At 48.1% G+C, this 26,540-nt stretch overlaps 2 protein-coding genes across 2 annotated transcripts in view; one reads left to right on the top strand and one right to left on the bottom strand.

The window, feature by feature from the left end:
* The first annotated feature begins 1,491 nt into the window (after positions 1–1,491).
* Positions 1,492–5,704, top strand: MPEG1 (macrophage expressed 1). Its single transcript, XM_036859203.1, has one exon. It carries the CDS (start codon positions 1,580–1,582, stop codon positions 3,731–3,733), a length of 2,154 nt encoding a protein of 717 aa, XP_036715098.1. The 5' UTR covers positions 1,492–1,579; the 3' UTR covers positions 3,734–5,704.
* A 270-nt stretch (positions 5,705–5,974) lies between these two features.
* The window catches only part of DTX4 (deltex E3 ubiquitin ligase 4), a 34,246-nt gene continuing 13,680 nt past the window's right edge, over positions 5,975–26,540 (bottom strand). Inside the window, exons 3-9 of the mRNA XM_036862121.1 lie at positions 24,038–24,099; positions 23,524–23,685; positions 21,636–21,697; positions 20,558–20,710; positions 18,253–18,414; positions 13,225–13,314; positions 5,975–9,743 (exon numbers count right to left, since the gene is read on the bottom strand). Coding sequence (XP_036718016.1) covers positions 9,510–9,743; positions 13,225–13,314; positions 18,253–18,414; positions 20,558–20,710; positions 21,636–21,697; positions 23,524–23,685; positions 24,038–24,099 — 925 coding nt within the window. The 3' untranslated portion in view covers positions 5,975–9,509. The remainder of the gene's footprint in view (positions 9,744–13,224; positions 13,315–18,252; positions 18,415–20,557; positions 20,711–21,635; positions 21,698–23,523; positions 23,686–24,037; positions 24,100–26,540) is intronic.

The following is a 26,540-nucleotide window of genomic DNA, read 5'->3' as shown; positions in this document are numbered from 1 at the left end:
TATCACAGGATACTGAATATAGTTCCCTGTGCTATACAGTAGGACCTTGTTGTTTATCCATCCTATATATAATAATTTGCACCTGCTAATCCCAAACTCCCAATCCATCCTTCCCCCACTCCCCCTCCCCCTTGGGAACCACAAGTCTGTCCTCTATGTCTGTGAATCTGTGTCTGTTTCATAGATAAGTTCATTTGTGTCATATATTAGATTCCACATATGTGATATCATGTGGTATTTATCATTCTCTGTCTGACTTACTTCACTTAGTATGATAATCTCTAGGTCCATCCATGTTGATGCAAATAGCATTATTTCATTCTTTTTATGGCTGAGTAGTATTCCATTGTATGTATGTTCCACATCTTCTTTACCCATTCATCTGTCCATGGACATTTAGGCTGTTTCCATGTCTTGGCTATTGTAAATAGTGCTGCAATGAACATTGGGGTGCATGTATCTTTTTGAATAAGAGTTTTCTCCAGATATATGCCCAGGAGTGGGATTGCAGGATCATATGGCAGCTCTACATCAAGGTTTTAATAACTAGTGATGCTCAGCCTGTGAAGCTAGGCAACTGGCCTCATTATTTCTGAAAACACTTGTCAGCTGCATCAGTGACAATCTGTGGTAATTCAGTTCCTTGAAACCTTCTTTCCAGAATGCATACAGGTGACCTGTAAATTGAAACATGACTTTTTCAGTCTCAGCACTGCATCTGTTTCATGGTATGATTTGGGGAGCCATAAGGGTGAAATTGGGAGTTTCCATTAACTCCTCTGGATTTCCTGGCTTCCACTAAGTGTACTAGTTGTCCCAAAGAATTGACAGAGCTGGGCTTCAGTGAAACCTGGTTCGAGATCAATGGACCTGGAAACACTGCTCTAAATTATGAGGTTTAACAGACTTAGCATTAGCATACAAAAGCAAATTCAGGAAATTACCTTCTCCTAATAATATAATAAATGAATTGTTGCTTTAAAAAATTGAGTAATGAAGAGCCCCATTCATTTTTACGCACCTATCCTGGTTACATGCACTTAACAATGGAATGAAAAAATTAAAGTTATAATAGTAGGTACCAACTTATTGCCAACTGTACACACCGGAAAAGGAAACTGGTATTGAAGTCCCAGAAGAGAGTAGTCAGGGAAAAGCTGAAACATCAAGAGAGTGAAAAAAAACAAAACCAAAGCTTTCTTTCAAAGCTGGAAAACTCTCCTGGGGGTAACAGCAAAGTGTGTGGCTGCGCTTTTTCTGAGTGCCCAGTACTGCTGCAGAGTAACCAATCCTGGGGGAGGTGGGGGGCAGTTAGGGTAGTTAACTGGTAAGGGTATAGGGCTAAGTTTGCATATCTAGTACAACACAACTTTTTCAAAGTCCTGATGGACCTTAATATTCCAATCGACTCTCATTTCCCCATTTTGCAATTAGATTAGCCTAAAGAGGAACTAGTGGCTTTAGGAGAACTGCTGAACTTTTTGTTTCAGCAACGGCTTTCTTTCCCATCAGTTCAGTCTGCCCCAAGCTTGCTGGCTGCTACTTGGGGCTAGTGTGTCAGGCTGGGGCTGTCTGAACCATGAACAGCTTGAGAGGTGCCATCCTTATCTGGGCAGTGGCAGCATGGGCTAAAATGAACAAATCTCTGGGAGACACAGATGAGGATGGATTTCAAAAATGCAAGAATGCCTTAAAACTACCTGTTCTGGCAGTCTTACCTGGAGGCGGCTGGGATAATCTGCGGAATGTGGACATGGGACGGGTGATGAGCTTGACTTACACCCACTGTAGGACCACAGAAGATGGACAGTACATCGTGCCTGATGAGGTCTTTACCATTCCCCAGAAAGAGAGCAACCTGGAGATGAACTCAAAAATCCTGGAGTCCTGGGAGAATTACCAGAGTAGCACCTCCTACTCCATCAACATGGAGCTCTCCCTTTTTTCCAAAGTCAACGGCAAGTTCTCCCCTGAGTTCCAGAGGATGAAGACCCTTCAGGTGAAGGACCAAGCTGTAACTACCCAGGTTCAGGTAAGAAACCTGGTCTACACAGTCAAAATCAACCCAGATGCAGTGCTAAGCTGGGGGTTTAAGAAGGATCTCATGGACATCGTTGAGCGTCTGGAGAACAACCAGACACGGATGGCCACCTACTTGGCGGAACTCCTGGTCCTCAACTACGGTACCCATGTCATCACCAGTGTGGATGCAGGGGCTGCTCTCATTCAGGAGGACCACATCAGATCTTCCTTGCTCCAGGACAGCCAGAGCAGCCGCAGTGCAGTGACAGCGTCCGCTGGAATCACCTTCCTAAACATCGTGAACTTCAAATTTGAGGAGAACTACACCTCACAGAACGCCTTCACCAAGAGCTACCTCTCCAACCGAACCAACTCCAGGGTGCAAAGCATTGGAGGGCTTCCTTTTTACCCAGGCATCACCCTCCAGACCTGGCAGCAGGGTATCACCAACCACCTGGTGGCCACGGACCGAGCTGGCCTGCCTCTGTATTTCTTCATCAACCCTGACAGGCTGCCTGACTTGCCAGGACCCTTGGTGAAAAAGCTGTCTAAGACAGTGGAAACTGCCGTGAGATGCTATTACGCATTCAACACCTACCCCGGCTGCACAGATATCAAGTCGCCCAACTTCAATTTCCAGGCCAACATGGATGATGGCTCTTGCGAGGGAAAAATGACCAATTTCTCCTTTGGCGGAGTTTACCAGGAATGCACCCAGTTCTCAGGGAATGAGGTTGTCCAACTCTGCCAAAACTTGGAGCAGAAGAATCCACTCACTGGCGATTTCTCCTGCCCCTCTGGCTACACCCCAGTCCAGCTGCTATCCCAGACCCATGAGGAGGGTTACAACCACCTGGAGTGTTCACGGAAGTGTACCCTCCTCATCTTCTGCAAGAGGGTGTGTGAAGATGTCTTCCGGGTGGCCAAGGCAGAATTTAGGGCTTTCTGGTGCGTGGCCAGTGGCCAAGTACCTGAAAACTCGGGACTACTTTTTGGTGGCCTCTTCAGCGGTAAGAGCATCAACCCTTTGACAAATGCACAGTCATGCCCAGCTGGCTATTTTCCATTGAGACTTTTTGAAAACCTCAAGGTATGTGCCTCTCAGGACTATGAGTTGGGATATAGGTTTTCCGTCCCATTTGGTGGGTTCTTTAGCTGTGCAGTCGGGAACCCCTTGGTGGATTCTGCCATGTACAAAGATTTAGGGGCACCTTCTCTAAAAAAGTGTCCAGGGGGTTTCAGCCAACACCTAGCCCTCATCAGTGACGGGTGCCAAGTGTCTTACTGCGTCAAAGCCGGGCTTTTTACAGGAGGGTCTCTGCCTCCCGTCAGGCTCCCACCTTACACCCAACCACCCCTCATGAGTCAGGCTGCCACCAACACTGTCCTAGTGACTAATCTTGAGACTGCAAGCTCCTGGGTTAAAGATTCCCAGAGCCACCAGTGGAGGCTGGGAGAGCCTCTCGAGCTTCGCAGGGCCATGAAGGTCATCCATGGGGACGGTAGTGGTCTGTCTGGGGGGGCCGCAGCCGGGGTCACACTGGGGGTCACCACCGTCCTGGCAGCTGTCATTGCCCTGGCCATCTACGGCACCCGGAAGTACAAGAAGAGGGGATACCAGACAGTCCAAGACGAGAGGCAGAGTTTGGTTACAGGCACGGCCGTGAATGGAGACGCCCTTGACCAAGAACAGGTGCAGAGCCCAGCCTAAACTCTCCCAGGAAACTACTTCTCTCGTCTCCAGCCAGAGCTTCAAGCATGTCTTTCATTTTTTCTTTCCACTTCTGCCTTCCTAAGTATTGATGTGGCAAATGCAACAAAAGGCAGGTATAACTTTGTGACTTTCTTAGGTCTTTGGGCCAGGAAATGAATAGAGCTACATGGACAAAGTTGGGGGAGGGGTTGGAGAACAGTTGTGACTTTTTAAGCAAAAGTCCTCCTGGAGCCTAAAACACGAGGGAGGTGTCTTTTCTCTACCTGTGTCATTAAGTATCTTCACCTGAATGCCCACGTGTAAAAAGAGAGGAGGGAGAATGTTGATATTTGAATTTGAAGACGCATTTAATCTGAGGTCAGCCATGGTTTCCAATTCATGAGCTCTAAGAATTTATGCCTTTACGTGTTACCCTCCCACTATTTTGTGTTTTTAAAAAGCTGTCTGGGTTTCATGCTCCTGGAGGCGGACAGAGCCCCCAGAAGACACAGGAGGTCCTGCTTGGCTATTGCTTTTCAGCTTTGAGGGCTCTGAATTGATAAACTGTGTCATCTCCTCCGGGTCCTCTCAACATCATCTGAACCGAGACATGGTGCCTATACTAGGCCCACGTTCTCCAACTTCACCAGAGTTAAGACTTACTGAGACCAGGCCACTCTTGGACTTCAGACTAGTGTCATAAAGTCCTCAGAAAACATTTTAACATATAAACTTCTATTAGGAGGTCAAGGGAGAAGGGACGGTTTGGAGACCAGGAGTGAGTGAAGAAAGGGTAAAAACTAGAAAAGATTCTGGTGCTCATGGGAAATTGAAATTCTTACCCACAGCCAACTACTTGGTTTCGTCCTCTTAGCTCATCATAAATGGGCAAAGAAAGGAGCTGCAGGAATGGATAGATCAAGCATTACCATCTCATTTTCTGTTACCAAGGTACAATCCCTTTCTCTTCCATGGATGGCCATCCCCCCTTCAGGTCCTCCCATCACATGCACACACACCCTCGAACACACACACACACACACACACACACACACCACATTCCAACAAGAAGTCTGCATTATTCTGGGGGTGGGAGACAAGAAAAACGCAAGAAGTCAAAGTAAGCCCACACCTAAGTATCACTTCATCCCTAAAACCTAAACAGAGTAAAAAATACCAATTATGTACCCTACTCTTATTTTTTTTTTCCAGCAGAAAGGGGCTTGACATGATCAAATCAATTCTTTTAAATGAAACGAAAAAGGCATCCAACGTCATTTGTGACGCATTTATTTCAGTTCCAGGCTGACTTCCCTGGGACATCTAGCGTGACACATGATTGTTACTTGGCAGTTGGGGCTTTGCCCAATTTTAATAAGAGTATCACCTAATTGTAATTATTAGGGTGAATCTGTTAATATTCTTCTGCAACATTTTTTAGAGTTACATATTTCTTCACCAAATCAAATGTCATTGGTGAGTTATCTTTTATGAAGGATAATTTGTCCTGACCTCATTAACATTCACAGTCAAGAGTTTAGGCTTATATTAGGTCCTTCTTCTGAGGAGCTTGAAGCATCCCAGACCGTGGGGAGATGGGAGGGGGGATCACACATTCATCTCCCACTGTGATACAGGGAAGTGATTCACAGAATTCGAGTCGTGCTCTCAGCCAGAGACACTGATTTCTACAGCCTCTCTACCAAACCCCTGCTTCTTAAGCATTAAAATGTTCTCCTTAAGCTCTGGGTGTTTTGTGGGTATGTTTCAGCCAAGCTAACCGCTTTCCTGCCAATACTGACTTCCCCGTGAATTCTTTGAAGATTACTGAGTCAGAGAGACCAAGTACGGCTAGAGCCTCCCAGACTTTTAATGCACTAACTGCCCGTTGAAATTAAAAGTTCTCCACCAACTTATATTTCTAACAACGTTGCACATAAATATGCATTAAAATGTGTTCTTAAGGAGTACTCTGCTTGACTGTTCATCCACAGGAAATCAGAATGAGGGGGTCGGCAGCTTACATTCATCGGTTCACTTTACAAAATCAGAACCTCCATGAGGGGTTCACAGGCTCTGCTTTCAGAATCCTGCTTTCCTGACTAGCTAGCTCAGGCTGGCATCTGTGGAAAGACTAACCACACTACACAGACTATCAGAAATAGAGGCACATTTGGGTGACAAAGGCGGCTTTGCAATTGCATTTTATTTTTGGAATCTCACTAGTATCGAGGTGATCAATACTAAACATGTATTTGAAAAACAACAGCCTGTAAACTATTGAAAAATACACGATATTGTAGTCAGGGGAAGGGAACTTTAAGAAGCAAACGTTCATGGCTTTTAAGACGGTCTTTCCCCCACAGTTTCACTTACTTACTTCCCCTGCCACATGGTCTGTTCCTTTAGAGGAACAAGAAGTCAAGCTAGGTAACTTGGTCAAACATGTGGGTAGAAAAGATGTGAAAAAGTTAGAAAAAGGGACTCTCCCGTTCAGTGGAAGGGCTTGTGGTTGCTTACGGGCTTGGGGAGGTACCCCAAATGCCTCACAGGTCGGTGCACTGGTCTACAGAAAGCAGGTTGACGGCAATTTTGTGGTTGTTGATTTACCATTTATTGTTCTGCACATACACCTCATGAGCACCAGGTGGCGATGTCCTCTCACACAGCAACACCAAGGACTTCAAAACACGCTGGTTCCAAACAATGATTTGCAATAGGACATTCACCTGCCCTCTCCCAGAACCACCATCTCCCCACTCCCCATCAAAGCCAGTGACCAAAAACAAGGAAAGAGGACAGGGTCCTTTCTTGTACCACACGGGACCTTCCCCCAATCCTCCCATGCCCACAACAGTGCAATACCAGGACGAGCACTTTTGACCAAGTATAAAACCACAGAGAAGTCCAAGCTTTACAAAGGGGAGATGAAAACACAAGGGCACACACAACTACACATACACAATTCATCTTTTAAGGGATGAGCATATAACAAGGTTCGTCTCCAATCCCATGCATCATCCCTGGAGATTCAGGAAGGGAGAATCTAGGCTGCTGGTGCTAAGACGATGAAAGGAAAGGCATGAGATTCCCTGCACGGGGCAGGGAACACAGCAGGGCTTCCGGTGGGAGAACTTCCTGTGTCAAAGTGATGGATGCACAGGGCCTCTGCTGGCGGGGGTTCTCACCGAACCCGAGACTGTACCTTTCCAGGTTGGCACAAGAGAGAGGGCAAAGGAATGCCTCCCGCCTTGCCTGACACAGTGTTAGAGAGGAAGTTTAAGATTCCTTCTTCTGAGAAGGTCCCACAAAAAGAGCAGCATGAGGATGAGGTAGCCCCTACTGAGTGAGCATCCTTAGAGAGCAAGAGACACGGCGCACCGATACTATCAGCGCCCTGGGGGGGGGGGAAAGGCTTGAAGGTACGAAGATGAACTCTCAAAGGGGTATTGCCCCTGGCACACTGCCTGCCTTGCATGTTCCCTGCATCCTCTTCTTTCTGCTCTTGGACGCCCCCTTCTCCACCCACACCTTCTTCTGCCTGATCCAGGGAAATCAATCTCTCCCCACTGCCCTCTGCCAGTTGCCAAAACATTCTTCTTGCTTTCCCACCTCCTACTGCACAGCTCTATCTACCCGCTGACGCTCAGTCTGTTTCCTCATCCCCTGTGGGTGAGGAACCCGGTGGACACTTGACAAGGGTGCTGAATGAAGGTAGGGATGGTACTAGGCTTTTATAATGAGGCTCATCTCTGGCACGGCGTAGCCTTAGCCTGGCAAAAGGCATGGACGTGACATCAAAAGCTGCAGGGTTGTCTCTTCCGTTGAGTTCAGATGTTTCCTTCCCCACTGTGGCAGGAAACTGCCCCATGGTGCGGTGAACTCAGGCCCTGGTCTGCTGGTGAGATAAATGACTGATGGGCGAGACTGAAACTCAGCCAGCAGGAACAATTCCTCCTGTCAGAGCTCCCTCTGCTGGAGCCGATGAACACCCCTAGAGCCGTTCGGAAAAGGAGGGGAGCGTGACCCAGAAGCTGGGTGACACCTAGGTGAACCCACTGGCCACCCTACAGTCAAAACGTCTGCAGGCCTAAGAGCAAGCAGCTCGGAGCCCGCTCTCAGAAAAGCTTGGCTTCTGCTTCTAACTTAAATACCATTTTTCAAGGTTCTTCCATTTCCATCTTTCTAGCATCGAAAACCTTCCAAATACTATGAAATATATATGCATATATATACGTCAAACCCCCCAAACATGAGGTATATAAATTCAAATTAGTATCCAGAGGAACTTCCCCCAAACACGTAGTTCAAAGAACCCACTTTCAAAGGGAGGATTGGGTTTCCCTTCTTGGTCCCCCTTCTCTCCTCCCTGACGCACAATTCCATCCTTAATGGGAGCTGAAGGGAACGTCAGGGAGGGGATAGACAGGGTCTTGGGACACAACCCAGACGCAGGTTGGACTGGACCCTAATGTGGCCCCAATCCTGCTGGGAATGGGCTAGAGTCTCCCTCACGCTCTGGGTCACCCTGTAATCGATGAGGGAGGTGAGGGGCCCAGCACCACCTCCGGGCTCTGATTAGCAAATGTGCACGGAGACAGATTGAAGCCCTCGTAGTCTGGCTCAGATCTCGTCTTGAAAGAGATACACAAAGGGGTCAGTCCAGCCCTCACCTTACACATCTTCCCAGGCATAGTTCTGTCTTCTTCTGGGTCCAAGTTTACTATGGGCTGGGCTGGCAAAGGGTGAGGCAAGTCAAGGGCGCACAGCCTAGCTGTTTCATCCCCATCAGAATGGGGGTTTGACATCTTGCAAAACAGAGTGTGAGAACACGAGGGGACCCTCCACCAACCTGGCCCAGCAGTGCACACACGCGCACACACGCACATGCACATACACACGTATGCACGCACACAGATGGCACAGAGCCCAGCCTGGGCGCCACTCACAGTGACTGGATGAAACTCATGGAATCTTTGAGCTGGTCTGGGATGAGTTGGGAAGAAGGCTATGGGCTCCTCTCCCTGAGGACTGTTCAGAGGCTAAGTGGGATGCAGGCTCGGGTCTGATCAAAGAGGGGCTGGAGACATCGTGGGATGCCGCCCCAGAGAGGAATCCCAGAGCCTATCCATCTGGGTGCCTCTTTGGACAGGTCGCAGGTGGGAGGAGGAGGGAGGGCCCAGAGAGGCCAGGGCGATGATGAGAGCTGAGCCTGCTCCCCGGAGCCTGTGCCACCCTGACCCTCTTGGCAAGAAGCGCTTCCTTGCTGCGCACCGAGGGACGGATTTCTGACCTCACAGCAGTTCCGCGGTTCACCACTTTGCCCCCCAGCCCTGCACAGTGAGAGCTCCTCACCTCCAGTGGAGGAGAGAAAAGCGGAAACTCCGCTCTCAAAGCAGAGCGGAAGCAGCAAGAAGCCGGCTGAGGCATGAACCTCCGGCTTCACAAGGCCAGGATAAGGAGTGCCCCTACCCTAAGTGTGCTGCCCGTGCCCCCTGCTTAGGGGGGGTGAGGGGGGGGGTCCCTGCCTACCCAGCACCGACAACTCCATGGGAACAGACTGAGGATGGCCCTCATCCCACGTCCCCTTTGCGCTGGATGAGGTTTGTGGATGACACCACCTTATTCATTCTGGCTGCTGCCCCCAGCCTGGGGCTGGGAGGGATGGGGGGATGGAGACAGGACAGGAGCGGAGACAGGGAGTTGGGAGGGCATGGCGCCAGCTTCCACCTTGACTCTCCCAACTTCCTGACCTGTGGTCCCATGGCCTCTCCCACCCCAAGGCCCCTCCGGTTCAGTCCTTCTCCTGGGTAGCACTGTCCTCAGAAATGCCCTGGGCAGCCAGTTCAGCAAGCACATTATCCAGGTAGTGGGCATCTGGGTAGCCGTGGCCAGTGAGGTTAGAGCCAAACTCTGTCTTGTGATGGACCTCATTCCAGATGACGGTATCGGACTCGCCCGTGGTGCTGGATGTACCGATGGCAAAGATGAGACGGCGATCCCAGGCCACAAGCAGCAGCTTCAGGACCTAAGAGAAGAGGCAGGAGATCAGGGTCAGGCGTTCAGTGGTGGTCAAAGACTATCCCTTGGGAAGTGGAGAGTCCTCCCAAGGGTCCTAGCCCCTCCTGCATCGTGATGCCCTGAACAGCACAGTGAATAGAAAGGGGTTTGGAAATGGAGTCAGGGACCTGCAGGTTAAGTCTTGACTCTGTCATTGACTAACTGTGTGACCTTGGACAAGTTACACCACCTCTCTGAGCTTTAATCTCCCTACTTATAAAATGGCAATGGTACACTTTACCCCTGAAGGTTGTGCGCAACTTAGGGAGCACTGTGTGAAAAGCACTTTCACAGTAGCGCCTGGCACGTCTACTCAACAGATGTTAGCTGCGAGCATCGTAGCTGCATTTTAAAAGCTGGGATCTAGGCATCCAAGGCACTTACGATCTGAGATCTTCTGAGCTATGCCCTCCCCCGCCATCACCACCACCTGAATGTGGTGTTAATTGATCCACAGCTAAAGTTGTGGAATATTTCTCCAGGGACATGGTGGAAGCGTTTTGACCTCTTCCAGGCTATTTCATATTTATTTTCTCATCTGATCCTCACAGCCACCCTTTGAGGCAGGCCTGGCAGGTACTAATATTATCTCTATTTTCTTGGTGAGGCTCAGAGAGGTGGTAGGGCTTGCAGAACGTTCTAATTCAGCTACCTTAGAAAAATCTTTGTTAAGATGAATGCCTGACACCCTGACCAGCAAGAAGAAGGCACGAGATGAAAGTGCACTGGGCTCAACACTGAGTGGCTGTAACCATGGCGCGAGCTGGAGGGGGGGGTCTTTATTATTTTTTTATTATTTTTTTTTATTTTTTTATTTTTTTTGGCTGTGTTGGGTCTTCGTTTCTGTGCGAGGGCTTTCTCCAGTTGCGGCGAGCGGGGGCCATTCTTCATCGCAGTGCACGAGCCTCTCACTGTCGTGGCCTCTCTTGTTGCGGAGCACAGGCTCCAGAGCGCAGGCTCAGTAGTTGTGGCTCACGGGCCCAGTTGCCCCGCGGCATGTGGGATCTTCCCAGACCAGGGCTCGAACCTGTGTCCCCTGCATTGGCAGGCAGATTCTCAACCACTGCGCCACCACGGAAGCCCGAGGTGGGGGATCTTAATAGTAACAGTAATAAGAGTAGCTGGCGTTGAAACTAAGAGTTACCATTTCCTGAGTGCTTACTTACTAAGTGCCAGGCACTGGGTCATGTAATGGTTATAATAATTGGCCGAGGCAGGATGCTCATTATCCCTTCTCTGCAGAAGAGGAAACAGGCTCAGAAGACAAAAGATTTGCCTTGGTCGTGCAGCTAGAAAGTGCCAGAGGGGGGCCTTGACTTCAGGACTGCTTGACTTTACCATCCCTGCTCTCAGTCATGACTCTGTTGACTCTCAGGTGGGGATCAGTATAGATTTCATGCAGGATGCTGCTTCTGAGCTGAGTCTCAGAGAGAGGGGAGCATATGAGGTATATTAACAGAGTAGGACGTATAGACACTGGAAATACATATCATCCAAGGCATGGATAATTAAGATTGCTGCCACCATGCTGGGCATTTTACCAACGCTACCTTCATTTAATTCTTACAATATCCTGTCCATACAGCTAGAAATAATCACCATTCTTTTATAGATTAAGTCAACTTTATGTCAGTTCCCACAGCTGGTAAATGGCAGAACTAGGATTTGAACCCAGGCTCGTCTGGCCCCAAAGCCCATGCTCTTATTACTTTGCTCTGCAAAGGAGCCCAAGGTTAGCACCTGGGAACAGCAGACAGGAGGGATAAGGCTGAGGAACTGGTGAGAGGGGACCCACGCTGCAGTAGGTCTTGTATATCAAGCAGAGAAGATTGTCCTTGTAAAGAAGGAAGGGAAAGCCATCCTAACAATTTTGTATTGTTTTCTCTCACTTTATTTCTGTTAAGCAAGGAGAGTGATGCCAGAAACTGTGTTTCAGGATTACTATTCTGGTGACAGACAACTAGGTTGGCGGTGGCAGGATTAGAAAAGGATTCAAGTGGTTTGGAGGGCAGTGCAGGGAGAAATGTGTGGTTCAGAGCCAGAGTCCAAGATGTTCATGTGTCCAGTTTGGTCCCAGGGATACAGAGTATGTCATTAACATGAAGAGGGAGGCCTGGCAGAGGAGCAGCTCTTGGCTAGAGGATTCTAATTTTAACTGTGGGACTTGATGGTGGAGATGTTTAGCCAGCAGTTGGAGCTGTAGATCTCGAGCGTAGAGACATGGCTGTTCAGGGCAAACGGGTATCAGGACTGGCCCTGACTCCTAATCTGGGAACACTGAACTGGGCACCTCTTCAGGATGATGTGGTTGATTCTCTTATTGTCCCGAACTATCTGATTCTTCCCCTCTGAGAGACTATAGCCACACTCTTTGCTATGAGCCACACTCTTTGCCAAGGGGCCTCCCTGTAGGCAGGGCACCAGCTCCTTGTCTGGGTTGTCCATGACTTGCTGGGGCCTATGAAAGGTGGGTGGAAGTAACAAGCTTCCAGGAGCAGCTTTAATGGGATTGTACACTCCTGCTTGGATTCTCTCTTGGTCCTCTGCCTCATTCCATGGGAAGGGGATGGACCACAGAGGGGCTGCTCCTTTGACCTGGATTCCAGAACAGGAAGCCACATGGAGCAGATGAAAGCTGACCCATAGCAGCAACCGAGACACAGCCACTAACATGCAAAGTACATGAGAAATAAACAGTGGTTGAAGGAAGCCACTGAGATTTAGAGGTTGTTTGTTACGCAGCATGACCTAGAGAAAGCTAACAAAGGCACACCTCTTGTTCAATAAATCAACGGTCCTTTTCACTTTTGAGATCAGGGAATGCTTTGAAACTCCAATGATTTTCTGGCCTTATCCACAGGAAAATGAACATGAAATTTTAATTCTAATTTTAGAGTTCATAGAACAACTGAAGCCTCACTGGGAATCACTAAGAATCCAGAAACCCAGTGATTTTTCCCTCTACTCTTTTGGGGAAAGGCAAAGTATTCATTAAAAAATAAATAAACAAATAAAATTCCACAAATTAAGATCCCTGCCCCAGAGCAGTGCTTCTCAAGCTTTGATATGCTGTCAGATCACTTGGGATCTTGTTAAAATGAAGTAGCTTCTAAGGTTCTGCATTTATATCAAACTCTTAGGTGTTGCCACTGGTGCTGGTCCCAGGACCTGCCATTAGGCAGCAAAACTCTAGAGGAAGGATCCTAAAATAGATGAATTATTGCCAGTAAAATCCAGGAGAGGAAAAAGCCAAAAGCCCAGGCCCCACCACCCTGCAAAAATAAAATTCTAAACATATCCATCCTACCTCTAGTTGACTTGACTATGACTTTGCTACATGGGCATCTAGAGTTCCAAGAGACCCAGTTCTGTTTAGCATCGTAGGGAGCAAACTTGAGGCCCTAAGAGACAAGTAAATTCCCCAGCCCTACGCTGAAACCTGCTCTCACCTTTCTCCCTTTCTCGCTGTCTGGAAGGTAACAGTGTCGTGGGAAGCCACGGGCGCTGAAACTTTTCCCAGGGTTTGGGTGTTCTGGCCCCTGAAAGCAGAAAAAAAAGAGAGGAAAGAGCATTTTTCAAAATCTTTTGGATGCAGGGGGTGCAGGCTGTGATTGATTCAAATAATGATGAATACTAATGGCCACAGAGTCTAGACAGAGAACAGACCCAAACAGCAGTGAGAGTAGTGGTTTAACACATACTCGAGTCATTGGACCTGGCTCTGGACCCAGAGCTGCTGCCTCCCAGCTGTGTTAGCTGGAGCTGCTCTCTCTTGGGGTGTTAATTCCCCACCCCTTAAATAAGGAAGATGTGGGATTCGCACCTTGTGGGACCTTATGAATGTTAAGGCGCACATTCAGAGCTCAGCAGCTGTTGATCACCTTCATCATCATCTATTCTGGCTCTTTTGTTTTACAAAAGAGGAAAACTGCAGCCCCAGAGGTTAAATGACTTCCTTTATGTTAATGGCTTTGCCAAAACTTAAGCCCAGGTTTCCTGAAGCATACTCTGGACTTTTTTAACCTCTAAACTACTCAGAATAATGTAAGTGCCTGTGAGCTTTGAGCCAAGAGCCATGCGCTCAGAATTATCTGAATGATTCTTGGGGATTTTCTCCGTTGTCCTCAAGGGTTTTGGTTTGTTTTCTTATTTAACAATATACATTGACATATTCACGACTAAAAATCTTCTGACAATTCAACTGTCATCATCCAACACCCCTATTAAGCTAGCGGTCTCAAGCCACCAGGTGGGAAAGAAACTGAAGCAGAATTTAGTCAAAAACAAGGCTTCCTAATCAGGGTTCAGAATGGTTTACAGGTCCCTTTGAGAAGCTCATGGAAAACAAGGGATTTTCTCCCAGTAACAATGCACATATTTTCCCCCTACACACAAATGTTTGTCTATAATTTCTGAGCACCCCTAGCCCCCCTCAGAGTCTGTGAAACACTGTTTTAAAATCCCTTCTAGATGAAGCCAATATAATATTGATAATTCCACACAGTTCCTGGTACAAGCTCTCACACAGTAGATCAGTAACCGTATCCTGGCTGAACAAATGAATGAGGAGTGAATGCAGGAATGAATGAAAGAGTGACAAAACTTCAAGAAAACACAGATTTTCCATTTTCTCTTACTATGGACAACAGTTCCAAAGTGATTTAAAAATTATGTGATTAAAACAATTTTTTTTAATAGCATGGTTCAGGATCATGTATGATTTTGCAAACTGAACAGCATGATGAGTACAGTGGAGTCTCAGAGAAGGGAAAGATCACAGGGAACGGAAAGAGGCAACAGTGTCTTCTGGGAGACGCGGGACCTGAGGTTTCTGAATTTCACATTCTTAGGAAATCACATTTACAACATTCCCACGGCCATGGTTGTTTCTAAGCCAGGCTGGACAACTGATGGCCGATTCTTACCACGGTTCTGCCTGCTCCTCTCCTGCCCGGGACTTGCCTGTTATGCGGCCAACACAGACACCTGCTTGGCACCAGCCCAGCAAGGCTGTGTGCTCCCTGCACGGTGCTAAGCTCAGCAGTCACGACTCTGCCTTGGCCCCGCTCAGAGTCTCTCCCCCAGAGAATCATTGTCTGCAGTGAAGGCAGAGCTTAAAGGACCTCACTCGTCATGAAAGCCCAAGCCTGTGTGGTCCCTGGAGTCTCCAGGAATGGACTTTGCCCTGAGGGTTCTGCTACCGACTCTCAGGGGTGGTCTACGGAGTGGCTGTAAGGACAGTGCACAGATGCATTTCTTTTGACACAAGCTTGGGTTTTCCTAGGGGAGCCACGGCACCTCCAGAGGCAGCAGGCGGGCACCTCTATACCCGAGTGCAGGCTCCCCATTCTTTGGTCCTGGAGTCCGGGAAAAAAGAACATCCTCCAAAGTGGTGGCCCCACCCCGACTTTGCCCACGTCAGTCTGTCCTACTTCCCACCAAGGCCATTGGCTGTTCCTCAGGACTCCCGTATTCTCATTCTTGTCCCTATTATACCCCCCTGGCAGCCCCAGAATCATTCCAGAAGTCTCACTTGCCCTCACATCCAACCATATCTCCCTGGTCCCGGCCCCTCCCTTTTTCATTACTGGAAGCTAAATCATCGCCGTGGTCTCCTAATTGGTCTGTCAGGTCACCCCCAACTCTTTGCCAGACTGGCCTTCCTAAAGCATCTTCCCAATCACACGACTTTCCATAATCCTAACCAACGCCCAACAACCTTCAGGGACCACCCCCCCCGCCCCGCCCCACCACCAGCCTGTCAAGGAGAATCTATAGCCTTCACCCTGGTGTTGAAGGCCTTCCCCGACCTGGCCACAGTCTCCCTTCTCTGCCTGCCCTTTCACATCCTTCTTACTCCCTCCTCCTGTCCCCTACTTTGGCAAATCTTAACCCAAGTTAAACTCTTCCTTATGGGCCTTCCACACCCCCTCTTTCTCTCCCTTGGCCACTCTGTTGTGTCCTCCAACTAAAAACTCTCTCCTCCATTTCTTCATGTCTTTCTTCTACTAGTGAGTATCCTGCCCCCAGAAAGTCTCCTCCAACCCTCCCAGACAGACAGACGTAGGCCCTCTTCCTTACCCTGACATGTAAGATACTCATTAATGACGGAGACCAGGTACTGAGCACCTTGGTTCTGTACCCTGGACCACAGTATGCGCATATAAACATTATCACCCATCTTTACAAAACCCCTGCAAATTAGCTTCCCGGCTGTGCACATAAAGAAACAGGGCTCAGGAAGGTCAGGTGGTCAAGGTCCAAAATCACCAGCTAAGGAGGAATCAGCCAGGAATTGGAAGCCAGGTCCTGTCAGACTTTGAAGGTCTTGTGCTGTCTTTGTCCACCCTGTTTCCCACAGCTTGGATCAGTGGTTGTATCACTGTAGCACATCATGGTTGTATCAGTAGCACATCAGTTTTTACTCCATAGTTTAGTGATGTATATTTATTTCTGCCTGACTGGTTGATGTGTCCTTCAAAGAAGAACCATGTTTTTTTATTCAATTTTTTACAGACCATTACATCTCCCTGTTTTATTTCTTCCTTATCTCACTAGAAGGGGGACTTCAGGGAAGCAAGGACTGTGTCTGGTTAGCTCAGCATTCTTTCTCTAGCATCTAGAACACATCTGGCCCCTTGTCCACACTCAAATGTTTGTTAAACAAAAGACAAAATGGAGGAAGGCAAGGAGGAAGGAGGAAAGGAGGGTAAACTAATAAATATTTGTTAAATAAATGAATAGAGTGAACACCCTAGAACATTTAGAAAAAGCTTCAATGTGTGAAGGAAGGGACACATTTGTATGTACTGCCCTGCAGGAAAATTGTTTCCTGCCCTGCAGGAAAATTGTTCAATTTGTTCCTTAGGGCTGTCTTTTGAAGAATCAAAAGAAATGTCCACAAAAGTCAAGGACTATCTATCAAATTACAAATGCAAATACCATTTGACAAAAAAAAAAAAAAATCCACTTCTAGAAAATTATTCTGCGGATATACTCACATGCGTGCAAGGTTATTCATGACAGCATTTTGTTGTAGCAAAAGATTGGAAACAATCCATATGCCCATCAAATGGAGATGGCTGAATATAAATTATGGTACATTTATACAAGGGATGATTATGCAAAGCTAAGAAGGAATGTGGAAGTTCTCTCTATACTGACATGGAAAGATCTACAGACTATATTGTTCATTGAAAATTCAGGGTGCGTCCATGTCCTGGCTATTGTAAATAGTGCTGCAATGAACAATTGTGGTACATGTGGGAAGCAGCAACATAGCACAGGGAGATCAGCTCGGTGCTTCCATGACCTAGAGGGGGGTGCTGGGGAGGGTGGGAAGGAGGCTCAAGAGGGAGGGGATATAAGGACATATGTATGCATATGGCTGACTCACTTTGGTGTACAACAGAAACTAACACAGCATTGTGAAGCAATTATACTCCAATAAAGATCTATAAAAAAAAAAGAAAGAAAGTGCAGGGTGCAGAACACTATGTCTGATATGTCACCCTTTGTGTAAAGATGGGAGGAGTGGATGAAGCCTTTGTTGCAAAAGCACAAAGAACCCTGAAAGGATACATAAGAAAGTGAGAACAGTGGCAGAGAGTCGGGGAGGGTGAGACTGGGTAGATGGGGGACCCGAGTGGGGAGGAGACTTTTCATAGCATAACATTGTCTTAGCAGCTCTGGCTGCTATAACAAAATAACATAAATTGGGTGGCTTGTAAACAACAGAAATTCATTTTTCACAGTTCTGGAGTCTGGGAAGTTCAAGATCAAGGTGTCGGCTGACTCAGTGTCTGGTGAGACACCACCACATAAATTGTTTGGTTTCACAGGTTCACAGCTGGAGAGGAATTGGCCTCAGGATGAATTCTACCTTGAGTCTCACCCCTATCTAATGTAGATGATATTTAGATAAGATTTTGGACTTAAACTTTAAAGTGGGTGCTGGAATGTGTTAAGACTTGGGGGCTATTGGGATGGAATGAATGTGTTTTGTGTGCAGGAAGGACATGAATTTGGGGAGGCCACGGGTGGAGAGCTGTAGATTGAAAGTCTGGGTCCCACCCATAAATTATTATGTTGAAATCTAATCCCCAATGTGATGGTATGAGGAGGTGCGGGGGGGGGGGTCCCTTGGTGGGTGATTAGCTTATGAAGGTGAAGCCATCATGAATGGGATTAGTACCCTTATAAAAGAGATGCCAGATAGGCTCCTCATCCCTTCTGCCACGTGAGGACACAGTAAGAAGACGGTGTACAAACCAGGAAGCGGGCTGCCACCAGACACTGAATCTGAACTTCTCAGCCTCCAGAACAGTGAGAAATAAATTTCTGTTGTTTAAAAGTCATCCAGTCTGTGGTTTTGTTTGTTTGTTTGTTACAGTAGCTTGAATGGACTGAAGACAAACATTTACTTGCAAACATTTGAACTTCAAATGATAAAAGCCGTTGGCTAAGGATGGGCTCACCTGAATGCCAGGGGGGATGCTGTAGATGATCCGGATGGTTTTGCAGTCTGGGTGCCCAGGCAGAGAGTGGGGAATGAGGTGGTACTCCATCTTCCCTGGAGGCTGGGTACCTGTCTTCACCCCATAAATAGTCTTACAGGTTGGACACTGCAAACTCCCATCCTTAAGAGACAAGGTCAGAATAGGAAACAGTTTTAGTAATGACCTCCCCACCCAACCCCAAAAGGTACCAGAGATAAAGGGCTAGGGTCGGGGGCAAAATGCACCCAAATGAGTAACAGACCTGCGTTACCCCCCTGCCTGGCTACTGAGGCCATTGAAAACTAAAGCTTTCTCCAGAATAAGAGGAGGAAAATTCCACACCAACCCCATGCTCCCATGCTAAGGGACATGTAAGAGAGACCCCATCCTTCATAAGGAGACCGGGCTTTGCCCTGTATCTCAGGACTCTGATGGGGGGATGGTGGGGGACTCTGGGTACAGTGACGTGAGGGGTCATGGTTTCACAGCGGAACCTGGTGACGTGTCTTCTGGAGGGATAGGAGGAGAGCTTGGGAGAAAGCCTGGACAGTAAATCCTGTTCCCAGCTTGAAAAAAGAAAGGGAGTGAGGAGAAGGAAAGCGTGGGCAGGAAACAACGTGAGTACAAAGTTCTGTCACACAGCGGGGACCAGAGCTCTGCAGGACATCCAGATCTCCTCGGGGAAGACTGGGATCTTCTGCAGGGCTATTTAAGGACGTTTCCATTCAAACTCTACTCATTTAAAGGAACAGCTTGTATTCAGGGCAATGGAAGTTACTCCGTGTGATCAAAGGATGGGAATCCAAGGCCAGGGTCCCACTCTCTGTTCTGGCCTTAACTTGCTTCGTGACCTTGGATGAATCTCTCGATACAATAAATTCTCTCTGGGCCTTTTCACCCCTCTTCTCTGTAAAGAAGATAAAAACTGCGTGCTTCAAAGTATTAGTGCAAAAGAGAATAAAGGATAGCGTCTTCAACATTTTTGAAGCACCATGGAAATAAACGCAAAAGTACTAGATTATTCTTGAATACAGTTATCAAAAAAGGGAATAAATGTTCTAAGAAACCCCTTTAAACCCAAAATAACCTCTTCAAATGCCAAGTCCTGATGAAACCTTTTTTCTTAGGGTCAGGAAATTGGGCAAGGGATACAGACACACATCGTTCACAAATAATTGAGCTCCCTGAGACAAAGAAAGATCCCAAGATTGGCACTTCGGGAATTTCAACCACAGGGCTATATTAGGATGAAGGGAAAAAACATACAGCCATAATACAAAGGAGATACTAATTTGAATAACAATGCTAACAGCACCCTATAAAGTAGGGATTGTTTTATCTCCATTTTCCAGACGGAAAATGAAATGTCCGAGAGGTTGAAAATCTTGCCCAACGTCATTTGGCTACTAAGCCAGGGTTTGAGCTTAGGTCTGCTGCCTTTACTTTTTTCCCACAGCAAGAGAAGTACAGAGCAGCCTCTGAAAGCCAAACATTTTTTTGGATGAATAAAAGGTTGGAGGATATCACAAAAATCCCAGACTCTGAGGCAATCCAAGCTGGGCCTGGAGAAATGAGTAGAATTCTAATTCATGCAGATGGGGAATGAAGGTTATTCCAGGCACGGGAGAGAACATGAGAAAACTCAATGGCTTAGGCATTGTAAGGAGAGGGTTATCATCTGAGGACGCTCCCAGATTCCTGGAAACCAGCTCTAATGGGGGAATACCACTCCTCTGTCATTAGTGGACAAGACAAGCATCACAGACAGTCTTCCTCTCCTCGAACAGTCGGACCCTAAGGGACTTCCGGTTATACTTTGATGAAATCTTTAGTGCTTTTAAAGGGGCAGTGAAAGGTGTTTTGAAATTGTCCACAGAAAATGAATTGTAACTGAAAATCACTAGCCCTGGGAGAAGGAAGGGTGATGGGAAATCCATCCATGCCAGTATGAGCGAACACTAACCACTGGCCCATCATCATGGACCACTCCCCCTCGGGACTCTCAGGGACAGAAGTCTACACCTTTCACACCACCACTCAGTGTGGATACAGGGGGAGAGTTGGGTAGCATAGACCAAAAGGAAGGTAAAGACAGATTTTACCAACGTCATAATTTCGTGGAAAACTGATCCTGCTGAGAACAACCAAGTTCATCACTCCTGCTGCCCTGGGATGCCTTTGAGACTCCCCAGACCACCCGCGTGCCGCTCCAATAAGGCCTCCATGCTCTTGCACCCCAGGGCCCATGTGGGAGGTGGCAGCAGCCCCGTGGGCTGGCACTAACCTTGTTGCCGTTGTTGTACATGGCGACCAGGCAGTAGATGTGGTAGATGTGGCCGCATCTGGACAGCTTACCCACTAGGTCAGGCTTGACCGTCGGCTGTGGACCCTTGTAGCCCGAGGGGGCCGTGAGGCGCTCCATGCAGATAGTGCAGTCCTGGGGGTGGGAGGGGACAGAGGAAAGAGGACATCAGCTCTCCATCAGCCTATGAGGCCAAAGCATCTCCAAGGTGGTCCCCGCGTGATCTCAGAGGTCAGGTGCGCTATTTCTGCTCCTCTTCTAGAAAGCCCACAAACCAGGGTAAACATGCCTTTGGGAATCTAAATAGAATCCTGCCTTGCTTTGCACAACAGAGAAATTCCTGAAATAATACCTGATGGTGGAACATGTTCATTTAGGCTGGCCAAAAGAATGATAACCTCCTTGGGGGCTGTGACCGACCGTCCTTCCTTGGTATCCTTCAGTGGCTTGTGGAGGAAACCAATGCTTGCAGATAGACTCACTGACAAGCTTTATTTAAATGGAACGTCTGTAAAGGAATTGCATTTGAAGTGTCCTGGAGAGGCTGCTGTTTAAATAAGTCTACAACAGGATTTCTCAACCTTGGCACCATTGGCATTTGGGGCCGGATAATTCTTTGCTGTGGGTGCTGTCCTGGGCCTTCCTGGGCATCGTAGGGTGTTTAGCAGCACCCTTGGCCTTTGCCTACTAGATACTATCAGTATCCCCTCTCCCCTCCAGTCATGTAAAATCACCTCTGGTTGAGAACTGCTGATGGACATCAAGCCCATTTTAAAGTCAGTGCCCATAGCTTATCATACTGCCTTTCTTAAATTCAGACTCTCATGTTAAGGCAGTTTAGAATCAGTCAGCAGTTTGCTGAATGGGGAGGTGGGAGAGGTTAAGCTGCAGCTGTCGCTCAGGACCATGAACCTTGGAGCCTGGGCGTCCGCTCTGACCAGCTCTGCACCAGTCAGGACTTAGAAAGCAGCTCCTGCCGCATCCTGCGGAAAACTCTAGCAGAGGAGATGCTTGTGGGTGACGGAGAAGGTGAACCCCGCCCTGTCTCCCCTGCAGTCACCTCGTCTGGTGGATGCCGGACTTTCTGCAGATACTTCTTCAGCACTTCTTCTGGGGTTTTACCTGTGGGGACAAGATGTTCAGTGGGCCACCAAGACAAGCTGGATGTGCCAGAGAGAGGGGAGTTATTAGCCAGGCTCAAAGCAGAAAAGGCAAGCAATTCATTGCGCAATTGGATTTAAGAACTGAAAGGGAACAGAGTGGTAGAAGATGGAGGGAGGTGGTCTGAGGAGATGGGAGGTGCTCACATCCACCTTCATCTCCTTAGGTCACTTCCCTGACAGCCCCCTGCCTAATTTCAACAAACCCACTTGAGTTGAGTGGGTTTCTCTTCCACATCATCGAGGAGCCTGGACCCGCCCAAACGATGCAATGAGATGACGAATGAAAGCACTCTGTAAACTGTTACACGTTTAAAAGCATTAGGTAGGCTTATGGCATTCCTTTTACAATGTGCTAAGTACTGTCTCAATCGGTAATGTGGAGTCAAAGTGTTATTATTTTTATGGGAAACCAGGAATTTATGACTACAGCTTCAGGACGGTCTTCTCTGGCTGTTGATGGCATGATCACTGCCAGCAGAGGTAGCCCAGCGGTAGGGAAAGGGTGATGCTCTGGGAAGCAATCACCTGACAGGTGCATTGATTCTGGAATTTTGGGGAGGGAGGAACTGGACCCCTAAGAGGCAGCCTAGCCTAAAGGCAGGGGATGGGATGATACAGACTCACAAAGAGGCATAGAAGTTTGAGAAAAGGGTCAGTGCCTCCCTGGGTGACTTTCTTAACTTCTCGAAGCTTCTGTTTTCTCACCTAGGAAATGGGCAAGAGCAACCACTGGCACCTACTGAGAGCGATGCTTTGACAATTAAATGAGCTAATGGATGTACAGTTCTTTGGCACTTTACCTGCTAAGAGTCTGATATATGCTGTTAATAATAACAGGAAGAGTGGGAAAGTGCAAAATCCTGCCGTTTCCTATGAGACTACAAGCAAGGCAATCAAGTTTATTTAAGCAGAGAGATTTTGATAGACTGGAAAAGTAGGACAAGGGTTTGAGGAAGTGGATCCTGCAACATTCAAAAGCTGGGATGCAGGCCCTTCCTTCCCACTGCCCTGCTTCTCTTAGAAGAATCAAGCTTCTATTAACTGAAAGCCTATTGCTTGCCGGGCTAAGTCACAATATACATATGATCCCATTGAAACTTCATAACAAGTTTGCAAGGTGGGGACTTAGGGGTGACAGTGAAATCATTTAACAACCAATACCAGAGGCTAGAAAGACCAGCCACCAAGCTGAAGTGGGGTCCTTGGTGCCCGGATAAGCACAGGTATTTGACCTCCTAGTTGTGGGATGTGAAAAGGGAGAATGGAGCTCCTAAAGGGGGGTTCGAGGGGCCAGAGTGTCTGGACTCTCCAGAGGGACACAAGACAGTGGTTACTTCCCCAGTGACATGGATGCATTACAGGACATACCTGCCGGGTACCGGTTGTGCCCATTGTAAAGGTGAGAAAATAGAGGCTGCTTGGGGTCACAAGACTGCAAGGGACAAAGTTGGGGTATGAGTCGAGTCTGTTCGGATTCCAATGTCAAAGTGATCTTTCCCTCTAATGTATTGATGTTTTATCTGTGTCACGCATCCTATTTTTATGTGTCTATAGTTTTGCGCTGCATTTTTATATTTCTCAAGGTGTCGCCATCTGATCCATACCTCATCCACTTTGGTGTAATCATCAGAACAGGTACTAGGTAGGCCCATTTAGCAGATGCAGAAATTAAGGCATAGAGGGTGAAGGCATGGGTGTGACCCTCAGTGGTGGAGGCAGAGCCACGGCTGGGAGCCAAGTCTGTGACCTCCCCGTCAGGACCCCTTTCGATAAAGAGGCCGATACCTTTCCTGGCTTGTTTCTTGGTGGTCTTGCGGCTCGTGTTGGAAACCCCTGGGATGGATTTTATTTCGCTCTTGCTGACGGGGGGCGGGTGGAGAACCAGCTTTGGTGGCCTGGTGAGACACACAGGCAGCCCTGCCGCACTCATGAGGATCCCAGTGATCCCTGGAATGGCAAGAGCATGAGAGAAGAAGGACTGGAGAGTCAGCCCCCCAAACCCCCCCCAAACCCCCCTCCCCAGTAACCTACTCGCCTCCTTTCCACCGGCGTTCTCATAACTCATGGATTCTCTACGTAGCCTCTACTTTTCTCGGAAACGTATCCATTCCCTCATTTTCAACAGCAAGCTTTGCTTTTCACAATCAATTCTCCCCAAACTCTTCCTGCCCTTCCAACCCAACTCCTCACACCCTCATTTGTCTTAATCAACATCCGAATTGTCTCTCTTTTTACAAATGCTCACTATACCTATTTCATTGCTTTTGTTTTTCTACCTTCAGCCGGGGGCTTCTCTTACCTGCCAAGGCAGGGTTGACAGGACTGGACCCACTTAGGTTCTTCACTGGGACGGTGGGGACCCTGAAGAAGGAAAGAGCAGACGCATCATGCTTTTGACAAGTGGGACAAAATGGGCCAGTGGTGGGGACCCCAAAACTTCACCCACTGAGGGGTTCCCCTTTCTTATTACTACTAAAGAGGCAGTAAGTTCTTAGCCCCTCAGCCAGAGCTGGTACCTTCAAACCTTGTCAGTCCACATCATGCCTCCACTCAGAACCTCAAAACTCAGAAGGGCTCTGCAGTTCCCTCAGAGTCCCAGGAAGGCCTACACAGCCCTGCATGAGCTGCCAAAATCCCCCACCCCAATCCCCCCAGCTCTCTGGCCTCTCCTCACATCACTCGCCTCTTTACTGCACTCTAGCTGTTCCTCCTACTGGCCAAGAACAGTCCTGCCTCAGAGCCTTTGCATAGGCTGTTCCCTCTGTCTGAAATGCTGTTCCACCTGACACCTACTTGGTTCCCTCCTACAACTTCTTCAGCCTTGGCTCAAATGTTCCCTTCTCAGTGATGTTCCTGAGGCCATCTTATTTAATACTGCTAACCACCACTCCATCCCACCCTGAGACCCCCCCAAGTCCTCTTACCCTGGTCTTTTTTTTTTTTTTTTGGCCACGTCCCACAGTTTGTGGGATATTAGTTCCCCAACCAGGGATTGAACCTGGGCCCACGGCAGTGAAAGTGCTGAGTCCTAACCCGTGGACCGCCAGGGAATTCCCACGTATGATCTTTGAAAATAAGTTGTTGCTTCTTATCTTCCCTCCTAAAATCTAAGCTCTACCAGGGCAAATATCTTTGTCTGTTTCATTCAGAGCCTGACACTAGTAGGCATTCAACGAATATTGGTTGAAGAAATGAAAAAAACATAAAGAAGCAAGTTCAAACTTGGGTGTACAGTCACCTCAGAAGCTTTTGAAAAGGCAAAGCCCCTTGCCTGCCTCAGAAGCTCTACCTGTGGGCCAAGAGAATCTGCATTTTTACAAGCTTCTGCTGAGAGGATGCAAAGGCAGCCGATCCCTAGTCTAACATTTGGAAACCACTGCTCTAACAGCTGTCACTTCTCCTTTTCCCTGAGAAACATAAATATCAGGCAAGGCCTCCTCCTTTTTCTGTCCTTCTCCCCAGCAACTTGAGCCAGGATGGAGAGAACACAGCACAGCTGCCTGGGAAAGTCGAGGCCTCCCACGGTGCTGAGTAGAAAAATATGAGACACATGGGGCTAGGTCTTGCACCATCCCCCTTGCCACCCAGGCCTCCACAGCTGGATTTGGGAGGGGATGTGTGCTTGGAGAGCCTGATGGACGGGGTCACCGATGACTCCAGGAGCCAGAGTTTCTGCTATGGGGGAAGGGTGGTGCTGGGAAAGTAGGGGGAGGGGAAAGAGTACTTGTTTATTTGTTTATTAATTTATTTGTCCATTCATACTGAGCCCACTTTGTGTTGGATACTCTACTGGATGCCAGGGACACAGCAGTGAACAAGACAGCCCACAGCCCTTCACCCATGTGTTAAAATCGCTAACAGGAGTAGAGTCAGGCACTTAATCCCAGGCACCATTCTACCTGCTCACCATATATACATCCATCTAACCCTTCCAACAACTTATGCAAGAGGTGTTATTATTATTAACTCCGTTTTAATAGGCAGGGAAGGTGAGACACAGAGAGGTTAAGCAAACTTGACGAAGGTCACACAGCGAAGGATTTGAACCCAGGAAATCTGTCTCCGGAGCCCATTGTTTTTGCCACTCACTAGGCTGTGCTCTTGTGTCTGTGTAATCCTCCTAACACCCCCGTGCTGCAGACAGAAAACACGAAGCTTCAGGTTTAAGGAATAAACCCACAACTCAGAGGGGAGGTTGGAGTGTCACCTCAAGGCTGAGCCCTGGGTCTGTCTGTCCCCCACGTGCCCAGGAGGATGGGCGCTTGCCTGGCCATGCCGAGTCTTCTGGGGCCTCTGTCCCTTCCCAGGGATGATGACGTGTGCACCGGGGTTGTGAGAAGGATGTGGAAATAACAAATGTGGGTGTGTTTGTGTCTCAGCAGGCCACCAAAGGCTACTTGTCCTCAGAAACTGTCCCCAGGATAAATCAAATCCCGATGGGAGGAGGGGAAAGCTGAATTCAACACAGAAGAAAGACACCAAGAAAGAGAGGCACAGACTCGATTCCGGACTCTGTAACCTGCCCCACAAGGCCAGCCATGGTATTGTGGATGGGGGGGGGGGGAGGGCGGTCAGAGAAATCAGGTTAAAGACCCCGTCCTGCCAGTAACAATGTCCATCAACTTTTCTGAGCCTCAATTTCCTTATCTGTAAAACTGTGAAAGTCTTGGGTTAGAAGCTGCCAAGGAGACTTCCTGATGATTTCCCACCCCACTACTTGGGGACCCAAGGTGCCGTCTCTGCCCTGGGTCCCCCACCTGGAGCTGATTTTCCTCCCGCCTCTTTCTGGGGAGGGTGGGGTG

The sequence above is a fragment of the Balaenoptera musculus genome, chromosome 8, assembly GCF_009873245.2.
Source record: "Balaenoptera musculus isolate JJ_BM4_2016_0621 chromosome 8, mBalMus1.pri.v3, whole genome shotgun sequence".
NCBI classification, from domain to species: Eukaryota; Metazoa; Chordata; class Mammalia; order Artiodactyla; family Balaenopteridae; genus Balaenoptera; species Balaenoptera musculus.
Note: the sequence above shows the minus strand (reverse complement) of the source record. Positions and strands in the feature narration are given on the sequence as shown.